The sequence below is a fragment of the Nuphar pumila genome, chromosome 11 (assembly GCF_984573655.1).
Source record: "Nuphar pumila chromosome 11, dmNupPumi1.hap1.1, whole genome shotgun sequence".
Classification (NCBI taxonomy): domain Eukaryota; kingdom Viridiplantae; phylum Streptophyta; class Magnoliopsida; order Nymphaeales; family Nymphaeaceae; genus Nuphar; species Nuphar pumila.
The window spans coordinates 6969812-6983217 of record NC_143259.1 but is presented as its reverse complement, the minus strand read 5'-3'; the positions used below and the strand labels follow the sequence as shown (position 1 = coordinate 6983217).

The 13406-nt window shown below is 39.4% G+C and overlaps 1 protein-coding gene across 1 annotated transcript; it reads left to right on the top strand.

Annotated features, from left to right (window-relative positions):
* The first annotated feature begins 642 nt into the window (after positions 1-642).
* LOC149821790 (ras-related protein RABE1c) lies at positions 643-10235 on the top strand. The gene is made up of 8 exons (XM_089980815.1): positions 643-806; positions 8476-8548; positions 8634-8734; positions 9034-9099; positions 9197-9294; positions 9376-9438; positions 9547-9639; positions 9774-10235. The coding sequence occupies exons 1-8, from the start codon at positions 734-736 to the stop codon at positions 9855-9857; spliced, it is 651 nt and encodes a 216-aa protein (XP_089836941.1). The 5' UTR covers positions 643-733; the 3' UTR covers positions 9858-10235.
* Positions 10236-13406: the final 3171 nt, after the last annotated feature.

Sequence of the window (13406 nt, the reverse complement as noted above, 5' to 3'; positions counted from 1 at the left end):
AAGGAACTCATTCAAAGTTTCTAACTACATCTCACCACATAAACATATCCAATAAAATAATGAAAAGCTAACTGCTACCTATAATAATGCCAATATTCCATATTATTGTATTATTATTACTACCATTGAAACCAATTGTTCCTTTCCTCAGTACGGATACCAAAATTAGCGAAATAAAATAATTAATATCTTATTAACAAAAAAGAAAAGGCAATTATTAGGGCGGATTGGAATGAGAGGATCACGTAACACTGTCAGAGGCGCCTTGGATGCCGTTCATCTTAAAAATGAGCATACTCATCAAAACAGTGAATTGTGAGCAGTTCATTTTAAGCCATTCCGATGCCGTCCATCCCAAACACGAACGACATCAGAAAAAAGAGTGGGACCCATCTAAGTGATGGGCATCTCCTTCATTCGTACAAGCTTTGGAAGCCGTTCATCTTTAAATCAACGGAATCCAAAAGTGCTCTGAGGAAAGACCGTCGGACCACACTCTGACCTGATCCCATCACGATTGGAATTGAGACAGAAAGAGTGGTGGTTGGGTTGGGCGAGTTTTCACCGTTCGGATTTCGCGGGTTTTTTAGGGCAAATTCTATTCTCTCTCTCTCTCTCTCTCGGGTTATTTATTGCCCTTCTGTTTTATTTATTTATTTTTGGTTTTTGAATTCTCTCCCTCTCCGGACCAGAGAGAGAGAGGAAGAGGGAGAGATCGTCGATCGGCGTAGGGATGGCAGCCCCTCCCGCTAGAGCTCGAGCGGACTACGACTACCTCATCAAACTTCTCCTCATCGGCGACAGCGGTACGATTTTCCCTCCCTCCCGAATTAGGGTTTCTGTATATTCTTTGATGCAACGATCTTTATGTGTGCCTAATCGAGCGAGCGTGCGCCGATCGGCGCCCGTTCTTGCTCGTCGTGAGAGATTGAGGATTAGCGATCGATTCTGATGAAGAGCGGTGCGGATAATGTCTATTGATTGGATGATTGCGAAGAAACTGGTGCGAATTGAGGTCGTTTCGGAGGACGGGTTGTGTTTTGGCGATCTCTTTGTTGGATCGCGATGAGTTCGTGGTTGATTGAAAATTTTGGCCACCTTTTTTTTGTTCTCTTTGTGCTTCCGGTGAGGGTTTTTTGTTCCTGTTGTTAAAACGATTTCAGAATATAAATAGGATTCTTCCACGCACGGCATTCATTTTTCGCAGGAATAGAAGGTCACAGGCCGCTGCGTGATTCGTCATGGATCAATCTTTAGTTTGTTTGCTTGTTTTTATTATGTGTGTTCTTGTGTATGCATTGCTGTTGCAAGCTTTTATCAGACATAATTGTGTTAAAGGATTGCTTCTTCATTTATCCCTTTATGATGAAATTGAACCTTGAGTTTTAAAATTTTTTCTGTTTTTTTTCATTAATTGATGTTCTTTCAGAGCGATATTTAGGGAAGCTTAACCAGGTAATGGTATGAGGCTCTAAGGTTATCAGGATTGGAAGTTTTTGTGTGTTAATCGTGGGCTATGAGGAGAAACCATCTTTTTATGAAGCTAATGTTTTGCTGGTTTTCGTACAATACCTCATGATTTCTGATTGAAACAATTGATTAATTGAAGATGAGAGGTTGTAAAGGAGGCACGTATCACTCACAATCTTAATTGGTAGTAGAACATCTGTCGTGGATTATCCTCCTGAAAATGATGAAATTGATGATGCAAGGAAGCTTTGGTCGATAAAGACTTCAAGAGCTCTTTTTAATGCTTTGAACTAATTAGGATACGTTGCGTCAACTGATGTTTGTTCCACTGGGGAATATTTGAACTTTTTTTATTCTTGAAGAGTGGAAAAAGGATGAATATGTTCTCTCAGATCAAAGTATTATATAGGAATGGGTTGCTGGCAAGGAATCATTTCATCACCAAAACTACACTAAATCGTTATCACATGACCTTGATATAATGAATATTTTTTGTGTTCCATGAAGAAAATGCTTCAGTTTAATTATTGGAGTCCAAGTCCTCAAATGCAAGCTGATAAAACAGCTGTTCATTTTCCTATCAGATTGTCCAACATACTCTGATACTCGGGCCAATATTCCCCAAAGCCTATAAAACTATTGAAGAAGCCATAAAATAGACTTTTAAATTATTCGATCCTTCATCTTCTCCTTTCTCTTTCATAATAATTGTAGTCAACTATGGAATGATATATTATTGTCACTCATAATCGTCATCATCATAATATTTTTTGTTATTTTTCTGTTCCTTGCTATTTTATCATATCACCTTCTATCATGAAATAAAATTTTGAAGGTCATACATCTTCGCTGGTTACCTAATCGCACGCCTCTGCCTCACCTTTGCCTTGTGGCTTTTGAAACCTTGTTCAATGTATTTTTTATTATTTCTTTCTATCATCTTCTTGCCCGCATGGGAAAGAGTATTGATGTGAGGACATCAAGCACTAGGTTGCAGCTCTGAGATATGATGTGAAAATGCAATGAATAAACTGTATGTAAACAAGGAATGTAAGCCTGCAATGTTATCTTAGATGGTCTGCAAGGGAATGCAAGCTATCAACTAGTGATTTCAAACACAAACGTGAACCAGTGCTTCAGTTGGAATTTTTTTCTTTCCAGATTGTGCTCAAAGCTATGTTACATGGACACTCCATTTTGCCCTTTATATCTGTGTCGACACGCGTTGACTCCTGGACATGCCATTTTACCCTATGTACATACAAGTTTGTGTTCAATTTATAATTTATAATTATATTTTCAGTTTACAACTTTATATTTTCAATATATAATATATATTTTAGATATAGCATGTATATTTAGATTACATTCAATTTATTTTGTATTTATGTGACATTTATCATATATACATATAGTCGTGTCCCCGTACCCACATTTTTATAATTGCTTTATCGTACCCAGAGTTGTCGGTTGGGGTAGCGGGAGCGGGAAGCGATTCGGAAAGCAAAAGTTGGAAGCGAGGCACATCCAAAATTTTAGGAAGCGGAAAGCGCGGGACGACTCAGAAGTGAATAAGTAATCGTCTCAAAAGCGAGAAGAGAAACGAATCGGAAGTGACCTAAGAAGTGAGGTAAAAGCGCGGGTAAAGCGAAAAAAGGGAAAAAAGAAAGAAAAACAATAAGAAAAAAAAAGGAGAAGCGAGGAGGAAGCGTGCTTCCCAGCATGTTTCAGAAGCACCATGTTTTGCGCTTCCGAAACGCGCTTACCCAGGTCCTATGGCGCCTTCGGTAACCCTGGTTGTATCCTCTGTACCCACACCCGCACCCATACCCAGGTGACATAGGCTTAAAGAGTCAAGAAATTAAAAGGTGGCAGGTTGTAGACATATATGATAATTGCATTGTAGTTTGTAGTAAAAAAATGTGCACTTGTTTTTTTTTAGCGTGATTCATAGTTGAAAAGAAAATTGAAAATGCAAGGCAAAATTGGTTGTTCGTACAAGTTCCTTGCGAAATAAAAGAAGAAATGAACAATGCATTGGATTGCTTCCATGGAAATGACTCAAGAGATCCACACTGCAGATGAGGGGAGCAGTTTGTTTTCTCCAAAGGAGGACATTAGATTAATTGAAAATTTGAGGGACAAGATCCTTGAGGAAGGTGGGATTGGAGGCGCCATGAATAAAAATTCCCCCTAGTGGAACAAGAAGATACCGTGGCACAGAGTTTCTTTTTTTTTCTCTCTTTAAGGGATTGGCAAGAGTTCAGATACTGAGGAGTTAAACAAGAAAAGAGATCGGGAAGTTGAAGTCTTGAAGCATAATCGTATATCTTACATTACATATAAATGATTTTATTGCCACTTCCCTTTTCTATTGCATTGCTTTCTTTCTTTCTCCTCTTCAATAATAGAAATTTTGTTTTTGTCTAGTGACAAGAAAGAAATAAGAATAACCAACAGGGGCTCCGTTTGTCTGGCAGGAGCAGTTAGTGCACGTCACCTTGTGTTGGGATGTTGCAAGTTCGAACCCCAATTGGTATGGTTTTATAACTGGTAGGGGTCTGCCTAACCCCATCTTTCTCTGTCGAAAAAGAAAGAAATAAGAATAAAATAACAAAGTATGGTTGTAGAAGAACGTGCAAAGAAGGGATGATATATGAGGATGAAGAAAAAAAAGGCTGTGAAAAAGAAGAATCACACACCTGGATTCTTTGAAACCATAAGAGTTTTCTTGTAAAAGAGAAGTACAACCAAACAGGGGATAAAGATGAGACAATTCCTTTGTGTATCTTTTTGCGCGGCTAAATTAATATAAAATTTGTGATATGGGCATGCTATATTTATCTTAAAGCCCTCATATAAATGCAAACCTGTTGGATAAAAAAAATTAACTAGCTCTTCTTATTTTTACTATTTTTTATTGATATATTTTAAAGTTTAGTAACATTTTATGTTTATGCTTTTGTTGGAAATTTAAAAATCATTATCTTTTCATGTTTTACCATATTGGTTTGATCTCTCATATTCATGGGTTTAATCTTTTTATTGTTGTTTTTTATTTTTTAATTGTTTATATTGGTTATTTGGATTTCATACTATTTGCTTCAATCATTGTATCTGTCGACTGATCTTTTGTGTTTTACTCTTTGTCTTTATCTTGCGTTTCATCTTCTGATGTCACATCCTTGATCTATTTTTTTGTTTTTTTAACTCTTTTTTTATGTTTTTTCTTGGCACGACTTGTTTTTCTTAGTTAAACTTTTTATTCTGCTTCCCTATTGGGTTCTTCTTGTTCGATTTTTTGTACTTCTAAATAGAGGCTTGCATCTTTCAGTTATATCCTGCTTCCTCTCTCTCTCTCTCTCTCTCTCTCTCTCTCTCTCTCTCTCTCTCTCTCTCACACACACACACACACACACACACACACATATATATATACTTTAATATTCTTCTCTTCTAATATTTTGCATTTCATGTGTTGGACTTATATTTCTGTACTCCACTATATTCAGCAGTGTGCGGTCATCATTTTTTATGATCAATTCCATTGTCACTGTACTACCAAATCTTGCAAGATCATAATTTGGTGATAAATTGGCTAAAGAAATCATCAAAAACTTAAGATTGTGATGGAGAGAAGGAGATTTAGGCAAAGGGTCCTTACCTCAAGTTCGGGATTTAATTTGTAAAGAATTATCTCTCTTACTTTGAGGAAGTGGTGGCTCGTGGGTTTTTTTTTTCTTTTAAGAGGAAGAAGATTTTTTCAGAATAGTAAGAAAATCCATTTGATTAGTAGTCACCATGATACAGACAAGAGTAAGATAAGGATAACACTGTGTTTGTAATCTTTCTTTCCCAATCCATGATATATCCGAATCTCATCAAACCAATCTATTGCAGTAATCTCTTGAATTCTTTGGTGAATAATCGATATGTTCGAGTGGACTTCATTAAAATTCTATGGTTCCTCTCAAGCCATACTAACCGCCAGGCTGTTTGCAGCCACCCTTTCATATTTTTCCTCTGTCTCTGTGATCTGTGCAAGACCAACAGGCCATGAATGACGAGATGGGGCCACACCTTTTTGGAGAGGCTTTAAAGAATGCACAGAACCAGAAATATTGTGCTACCATTTCTTCCTCACAGCAACACAATATGCACCTTTTCATGAACTGCACTCCCATTTTCTTAAATTTGTTTAAGGTGCATACCTATCTAAAGCAACTAACCAAGAAAACACTCATGAGCGGGTGATGGCCCCCAAGTTCCCAACTCCCTAAAGCATACTTAATGGGGCGTTTGATACACCAGATAATGCCCCCCCCCCCCTTGCGACTTTTCCCCCACTTTTGGGGGATTTTAACCTCCAAAAATGGTGGAAAACAAGGACAAGATTATCGCGTGTTTCATACGTGTTCATGGGTCTCACCGAAAACCGAAAGTTTTTTGGTTATGGAGAATTAATCACGCCCATCAAACGTGCTCTTAGGGAAAAACTCCATATCTGGTTCCAAACCTGCACTATGAAAAGAGCTAAATGAGAACCGTCCACGCCTTGAAATTTTCAAAATTAGTTTGTCTGGTTCATTTGACGGCTTCCAATCTGAAAGCAACTCCATGAGATATGACCACTGTGTGAATTCTGTATTTTAAGCCCTCTTAAGAGGGTGCGGACTGGCAAACCATCCTGATTTTTGTGCCCATCATTGGGCTACAGTATAGTTGGGAAATTTTGCTATGCAATAGGGGAAGTGAAACTTAGATTAAGAGGTGTGCTGCATAACCAGGCACTCACCTGAGGCATTGTTCAAGTTGGAGTTTTGGGGACAAATGCCATGGTTTTCCAGGAATTCCATATTTCACTTTTAGCAAGCTAATCTGTAGAGCTTCCTCCGATCCCACATGCCACCACCATCTCAGAAACATTGCAACACAACAGATTTATGCAAGCTTTTGCTCAAAGTTCAAACCAGATGACCTAATTGAACGTAATAAATAAGATGATCCCAAATGAAATGAATCAGTTGCATACCTACTAACATGACTCATTGGACTTTTAACTAGGACATTTATGTGATGTTGCTTGTAGCATTTTTTCCTTCAGACTTACATTGTGTGGTTCTTACTTTCTGCTTGCCTTGGTTTCAAAACACGACTTTACTCTTAATAGGTTTTTATATAAGAGTAGAGCAAGTTCATATTATGTTGTTTTGCTCAATGTTGTCAATCTTGGAACAATGGCTTGCACCCTCTACCTGTGAAACTCATCCATTTTAAATTCATCACCACTTACTACATGATCTCTGAGTTAGTATGACATCACCAAAACTTGGTGAGGACATTGAAGGTCTATATATGTTATCTTAAAAATGCACTGCATCACTAAATTCTGATATTAGGGGCTTAAAACATTAGGCTTCCAGTGACAGCCAATGATTTCAATTTATGACCTTGATGCTTATGGTTGGGGGCCTTGGGGCTTTCATACATATCATAGGATTCTGAGATGTCCTAAGGTCTACTTCGATCACTAATTCCATATCTCTTCACTCTTTACTAGTTCATGGATTGATGTACTTGATGATCTGTGATGCCAGGCTTAGACATTTTTTGGATTGGCTCTTTTAATATAGGGCCGTTCAATGATATATCTCCTAATCATTTTCTCCTTTTTACTTTCCCTTGCTTTTTACTATGACTTGTCGAGACAACTTTTCTTCTGATTAATAAAAGAATTTTCTTTTGCTTTGAAATTCATGCATTTACTGTCCATTTGTATGTTTCTCATTTTTTAGCCTCATGGGGAGGTGTATGCTTGTTCTCATTGTCAGAACTCACATTTCGAGATGTTAAAAGGTATATGCAGCTTTGACTTTTATTATGCTTGAAGGCATAAGTTTTTGGCTTGTCTTAACGTGTCTTTTTAAAAGAAGTCATCCACGTGATGACCTCACAAACAATATGTGCTGTGGTAGGATAACAACCATGTTAATGAGACATGCATGTGATTCTACTGCCAAACTCTTCTCTAAGTCTTAATGCTGCACCATCTGAATCAGATATTAATGGCTGTCTAAATAAATAAAGGGGGGAAGAAAGTTAGTATATCAATAGGTGCTTCCATTGAAAGTCATATTAGCACCAGCTGTGTAGTTTGGTCATGGCAGTTCTCCAACTTCTAATGAACCCTGTAAATAGAACTTCGGCCATCACTTCTACTGATCAATTGTTGAAATATAATACTGATCACTTGGGTTGGTCTTTCTAACCTTAGCATTGGTAACAGGTCAACTGGTGGCCTCAAGTAGACTTCTGCTTTTTTTTCTGATCTCGTTCATAGAATCTGTCATGCTCACCCAATTGAAACGAAGATTTCAATTTTATTAACCATAGCATTTTTTTTTCAATAGCCACCTATGGACTCTTAATTTTATTAAAAGATCCAAAGCCATTTTTGTATTAACACACTGACTCCAGAAAATTTGTAAAGACTTAGCAAAAGTATCGGTATGCCATGTCTGCAACAAAGGGCAATATGGGATTGAACAGAAAGATGAAGGCTTCTGTTTGGGGAAAAGTAGCTTACCACTTTACAGATGGCAGTACAGAGTCACGGCAATGGCTGATTGAATGGTCAGTCTAGCATTTTGCTTGGTTTTGGTGTGGGAAACTGCTTTGTTTCTCATCATGATCAAGATGTCTGAAACATATTACAAAATCCCATGGGCAGTATGTCGTTTTTTTCCATGTTGAATTTTAGTTGATCTTATAATAATGGTTATATGATTATACATTTAACATTTTTACCTTATAAATATGAAAAACTTTGTTTGTTTTGTAATGCTGAAAAGCAATTTTTCGTTATGGTCACAAAGTGTTTGATAGAGTGCCAATGATACTTTCTATGGCTAAATCTCGGATTGGTAGAAGGTTAAATGTGATTTAGTGACTTGCACTCTCGAAATTATCTAATGATATTACCTGAAGGTATTCTCTTCTTTGCAGGGGTTGGAAAGAGTTGTCTCCTCCTGCGTTTTTCTGATGATTCATTCACCACTAGTTTTATTACAACCATAGGGTTTGTCCTTGGAACTTAGATCCTGTAGTCCTTTGCTGTTTAATTTGCTTTTAATGATCTGAAGGGAAGGATGTTTGCCTGTCAGGATTGACTTCAAGATTAGAAACATTGAACTTGATGGGAAGCGTATCAAATTGCAGATTTGGGACACAGCTGGTCAAGAACGTTTCCGGACAATTACAACAGGTATTTGATGCTCTGCATAGACCTATTTTTGTTTCTTTCAATTTTGTTCTTCTGGGCAAAGAAAAAGGAGATTACACACCTCTCTCTCTCTCTCTCTCTCTCTCTCTCTCTCTCTCTCTTACACGCACACATGCAACACACAAGAAGGGGGGTGGGTGGGTTTGGAACACTTCATTTTTTTAAACTTTTATTTGGTAGACTTGACATTATACATAAGTAATTTATTTAACAAGCAGCATTAGAATCAGCTAAGCAAAATGTTTTCTTTCTGTATTTATTTACATCATTGTTTTCTGTAGCTTATTACAGGGGAGCCATGGGTATCTTGCTAGTGTATGATGTCACAGATGAGTCTTCATTCAACAGTATTTACTTCTTACCCTAGTCTTGTTATCTTTATTTGTTTTTTGGCTTGTCTTTCAAGTATATGTTTTCAAATATCTTTATCCACAATCCACGCAGACATTAGGAACTGGATTAGGAACATAGAGCAACATGCATCTGACAATGTTAACAAGGTATTGGTTGGCAACAAAGCTGATATGGATGAGAGCAAACGTGTAAGCCATGCTATTTCTGTACCTTTTGGCATCGTTTTAAGTCTTATTATTATCATAATAATATCAAAATCATCTCTATAGGCTGTACCGACATCGCGAGGTCAGGCACTGGCAGATGAGTATGGGATCAAGTTCTTCGAGACTGTAAGTTATGAACTGTACTTACTGATCTGTATGTCCTCCCATCGTGTGTGTGTGTGTGTGTGTGTGTGTGTGTGTGTGTGTGTATTCAATTTTGTTATTTGTATGCAGAGTGCTAAAACAAACTTCAACGTGGAGCAAGTTTTCTTTTCCATTGCTAGGGACATAAAGCAAAGACTTGCAGAGAGCGATACCAAAGTTGAGGTTAGATGGCTTTGTGATGACTGCTCATTATAACATTTTTGTAAACCATGCTTGTTTTCATGATCTTTTAACATTGTTGGTAAATCATTCTCGTGTTCATGATCTTTTGTGATGATGCTTCACCTTTGATGCAGCCCCAGGCCATCAAGATCAGCAAACAAGATGCGGCTAATGGTCCCGGCGATGCTCCACCCAAATCGTCTTGCTGTGGATCCTGAGTCGTGTACATAAAAAAGAACAGTTATGGAGGCTTTGTCATGTGCATGCTCGCTGGGCTAGCTCAAGGATTGGGGAGATCATTTTCATGTTGCCAGGGCCTACTACTGCTGCACCATTTGCATTATAGTTCCACGTCTTTTTCGACCTTTGGGTGTTCATGTTTCTTACCTCATCTGATATGTCAGTCAGGCGCCTGGGAATTTGGTGTCTGGCTGTCACCTTCTTGTTTTTTCATTTTGACTTGTTGTCTTTTTACCTTTTTGTTGGTAATGATCTTTAAGTTTTTTCCGCATAAAAGTATGTCAAGCTTCCCTGTGATGACAACTGTTTATTGCTTCTTAAATATATGGAGTGAATCTAAACCATTTTTGTAACGATTTATTCTGCAGCGGTGTGCTGATTATTTTGTTGAAAGTTGGGCTAATCTTCCAGTGAGGTGCCTTTTTGTTTTTTGTTTTTTTTTTCGCGCTTCTTTTGTTTTATTGGAAATTGTTGGCATGGAGGGCTTACTACTTTTGGATGGATGTTTGAGTTGAGCCAAGAGTCTGGCTGCATTATAGCTTTAGACAATCGTGCATTCTGGTGATGAAGGCTGTTGGTCTACAATTTGATGGAGATATAGTACTGCTCGAAAGAATTTTACAGTTGCTAACTTGAGCGAACCTGGTGAAGTGGCCAACTCTGTAAGTTGTGGCCTGTGAATTTTTCTTTTTTTGTCCAAACTCCAGATGGGGTTAGACAGGCCCCCCACCAGTTATTTAAACGTACCACTGGGTTTTGAACCTGCAACGTCCCACCACAAGGAAGCGTGCATTGACAGCTCCTACCAACCACGCGGAGCACCCGTTGATTGTGGCCTGTGAATTTTACCAAGTTGTCTAGCGTCTTGGCTCGATCGTCCTTGTCCAATGTACCGTTTTTAAATGCATATGCATTGCTTTGTACTGTTTAAGAGTTTTACACACCGTATTGTTTCTAACAATACTACAAACGCTGAATGATGTGTGGAATGGGATTTTTTTTTTTGACTTCTTTTGCTTGTTCGCTTGGTGTATAGGATTAAAAAAGGCTTTGCATTTCTGACACGTAGAGAGGTTGGGTGGTTCTGATCCGGCGTTTTCACAGTAGTCGGAGTGAGGCCAACCGCTGCCACGTAGTGATAGAGAGGTTGGGTGTGTGTTTGTTTTGAGTCAAAAGAGTCCCAGAGTTCCATCACAGACGGAGCCATTGACTTTGCCTTCACTGCTAACGGCTTCGACTCGGCACCGCTGATAGTCCGAGTCCTCAAGGTTGGCGGTGTCATGGCCCTCCAGTTCTTCTTCGGCACCGACTGCTTTGGTATCTAGCTCAACTCAACTTTAAGATCGTCTACCTTCGCGACCTTCTCACCTCCGATGATGCAGAAATTTAAAAGGGAGAACGTGTTTTAGAAAAAAACATTTACACAGAAAGGGCGAAATGGAAAAGCATTTTTTCCTTCTTTCCCACCCTGAATACTTTGACACGTGATGAGCATGTATATGACATGGCATGAAGCAGGTTATATGTCCCCCCCCCCCCCAACAGGGCAGTTAGCTACATCTCATGTTCGGGGTCCCAAAGAGCACCACGTATGTAAGCATGTGTGTCTCGTATCCCCATGTTTGTCAGCATTAATTAGCGTTGGAGTTTGATGCGATTGCAAAGACTTAACTCCTCCATTGGTGCCAAAAAAAATGACGATTCTTGAAAAAGAGTGGTTGTAAAGACTTAAGTGCCCCGAAGATGATTATTTAAGACCCAGCCTCTGCACTGCAGGATTATCTGAGAAAGAAATCTCCCCTGGAGGAGGCCATGAACATCAACCCTCTCACTCTCTCTCTCTCCCTTCTATTTCTGCTTCTATGCACATCCAACAGAAGATCTTACATTGCTCCATCAAGCATCGGCTGACCTGCACATTGACTGTTGTGGAGCCTGATTCAGAGTTTTTACCCTTACAAGAAGAGGGTTTGGGGGCTCATCCCAGCGTGGATAGCATCATTCAACTAAATGAGTTGTAGATCCTGATTCAGAGTTTTTACCCTTACAGGAGAGGGGTCTGGGGGCTCCTCCCAACGTGGGTAGCATCATTCAACTTGAAGAGTTGTCGAGTCTGATTCAAAGTTTTTACCCTTACAGAAAAGGGGGGTCTGAGGGTTTCTCCCAACGTGGGTAGCATCATTCAACTTGAAGAGTTTTTACCCTTACAGAAGAGGGGTCTGAGGGCTCCTCCCAGCATGGGTAGCATCATTCAACTTGATGAGTTGTGGAGTCTGATTCAGAGTTTTTACCCTTATAGGAGGAGAGTTTGGGGGCTCCTCCCAACGTGGATAGCATCGTTCAACTTGATTCGTTGTGGAACCTGATTCAGAGTTTTTGCCCTTACAGGAGAAGGGTTTGGGGGCTCCTCTCAGCGTGGGTAGCATCGTTCAACTTGATTCGTTGTGGAGCCTGATTTAGAGTTTTTGCCCTTACAGGAGGGGGGTCCAGGGGCTCCCCCCCGGCACGGGTCCCGGGTGTCGTGGTCAAAAAATGCACAGGGTGTCGTGTTGAGAAAGACATATGTTTGTTCCAAGCAAGGTTGGAAGAAATCAATGGAAAATCCAACAGGAAGCATGCCAGAATCAAGATGTGGATGTCAAGTGATAATGGTGTTGTGCAACTCAAATAACACAAAATAATAAGGGTCTAGTTTTTAGTTAAAATGGGGAATGAAATGACAATAAAAATTGCTTAAAATTTACAGGAATAAACTAGACTCAATAACGAAGACACCATTTTTTACGGATTTAGAATATGACCTTCGGTTAGGGAGATATGGCCCTGACAAGTTGGTCCTAATTCGGGTAGCGATTTACAGCGATTTGCTTACTGAATAACACTATAAATCGCTATAGCGATTTGCGGAAGACACTACAAATCGCTATAGTGAGATTCAAAAACACTATAAATCGCTATAGCAATTTGCGAAAGATACTATAAATCGCTATAGTGAGATTCAAAAACACTATAAATTGCTATAGCGATTTGCAGCTATAGTGAAATTCAAAAACATTATAAATCGCTATAGCGATTTGCGGAAGACACTACAAATCGCTATAGTGAGATACAAAAACACTATAAATCACTATAGCGATTTGCGGAAGACACTACAAATCGCTATTGAAAAACTGGATAACACTATAAATCGTTGTGGGGCTCGTTGGAGACCCAAAAATACTACAAATCATTGTAAGAAAGCCCGATAACACTACAAATCGCTGTTGGAAGGCCCCAAAAAAATTTGGTCCGGAGGGCGCTGCCCCCCCGAGCCCCCCGCCAGGAGCGCCCCCCCCCCCCTGGACCCCCGCCCGCTGACCGCGCAGCAGGATCCGCGCTGGGGGGAGCCCCCGGACCCCCCTTCTGTAAGAGCAAAAACTCTAAATCAGGCTTCACAACGAATCAAGTTGAACGATGCTACCCACGCTGGGAGGAGCCCCCGAACCCTTCTCCTGTAAGGGCAAAAACTCTAAATCAGACTTCACAAG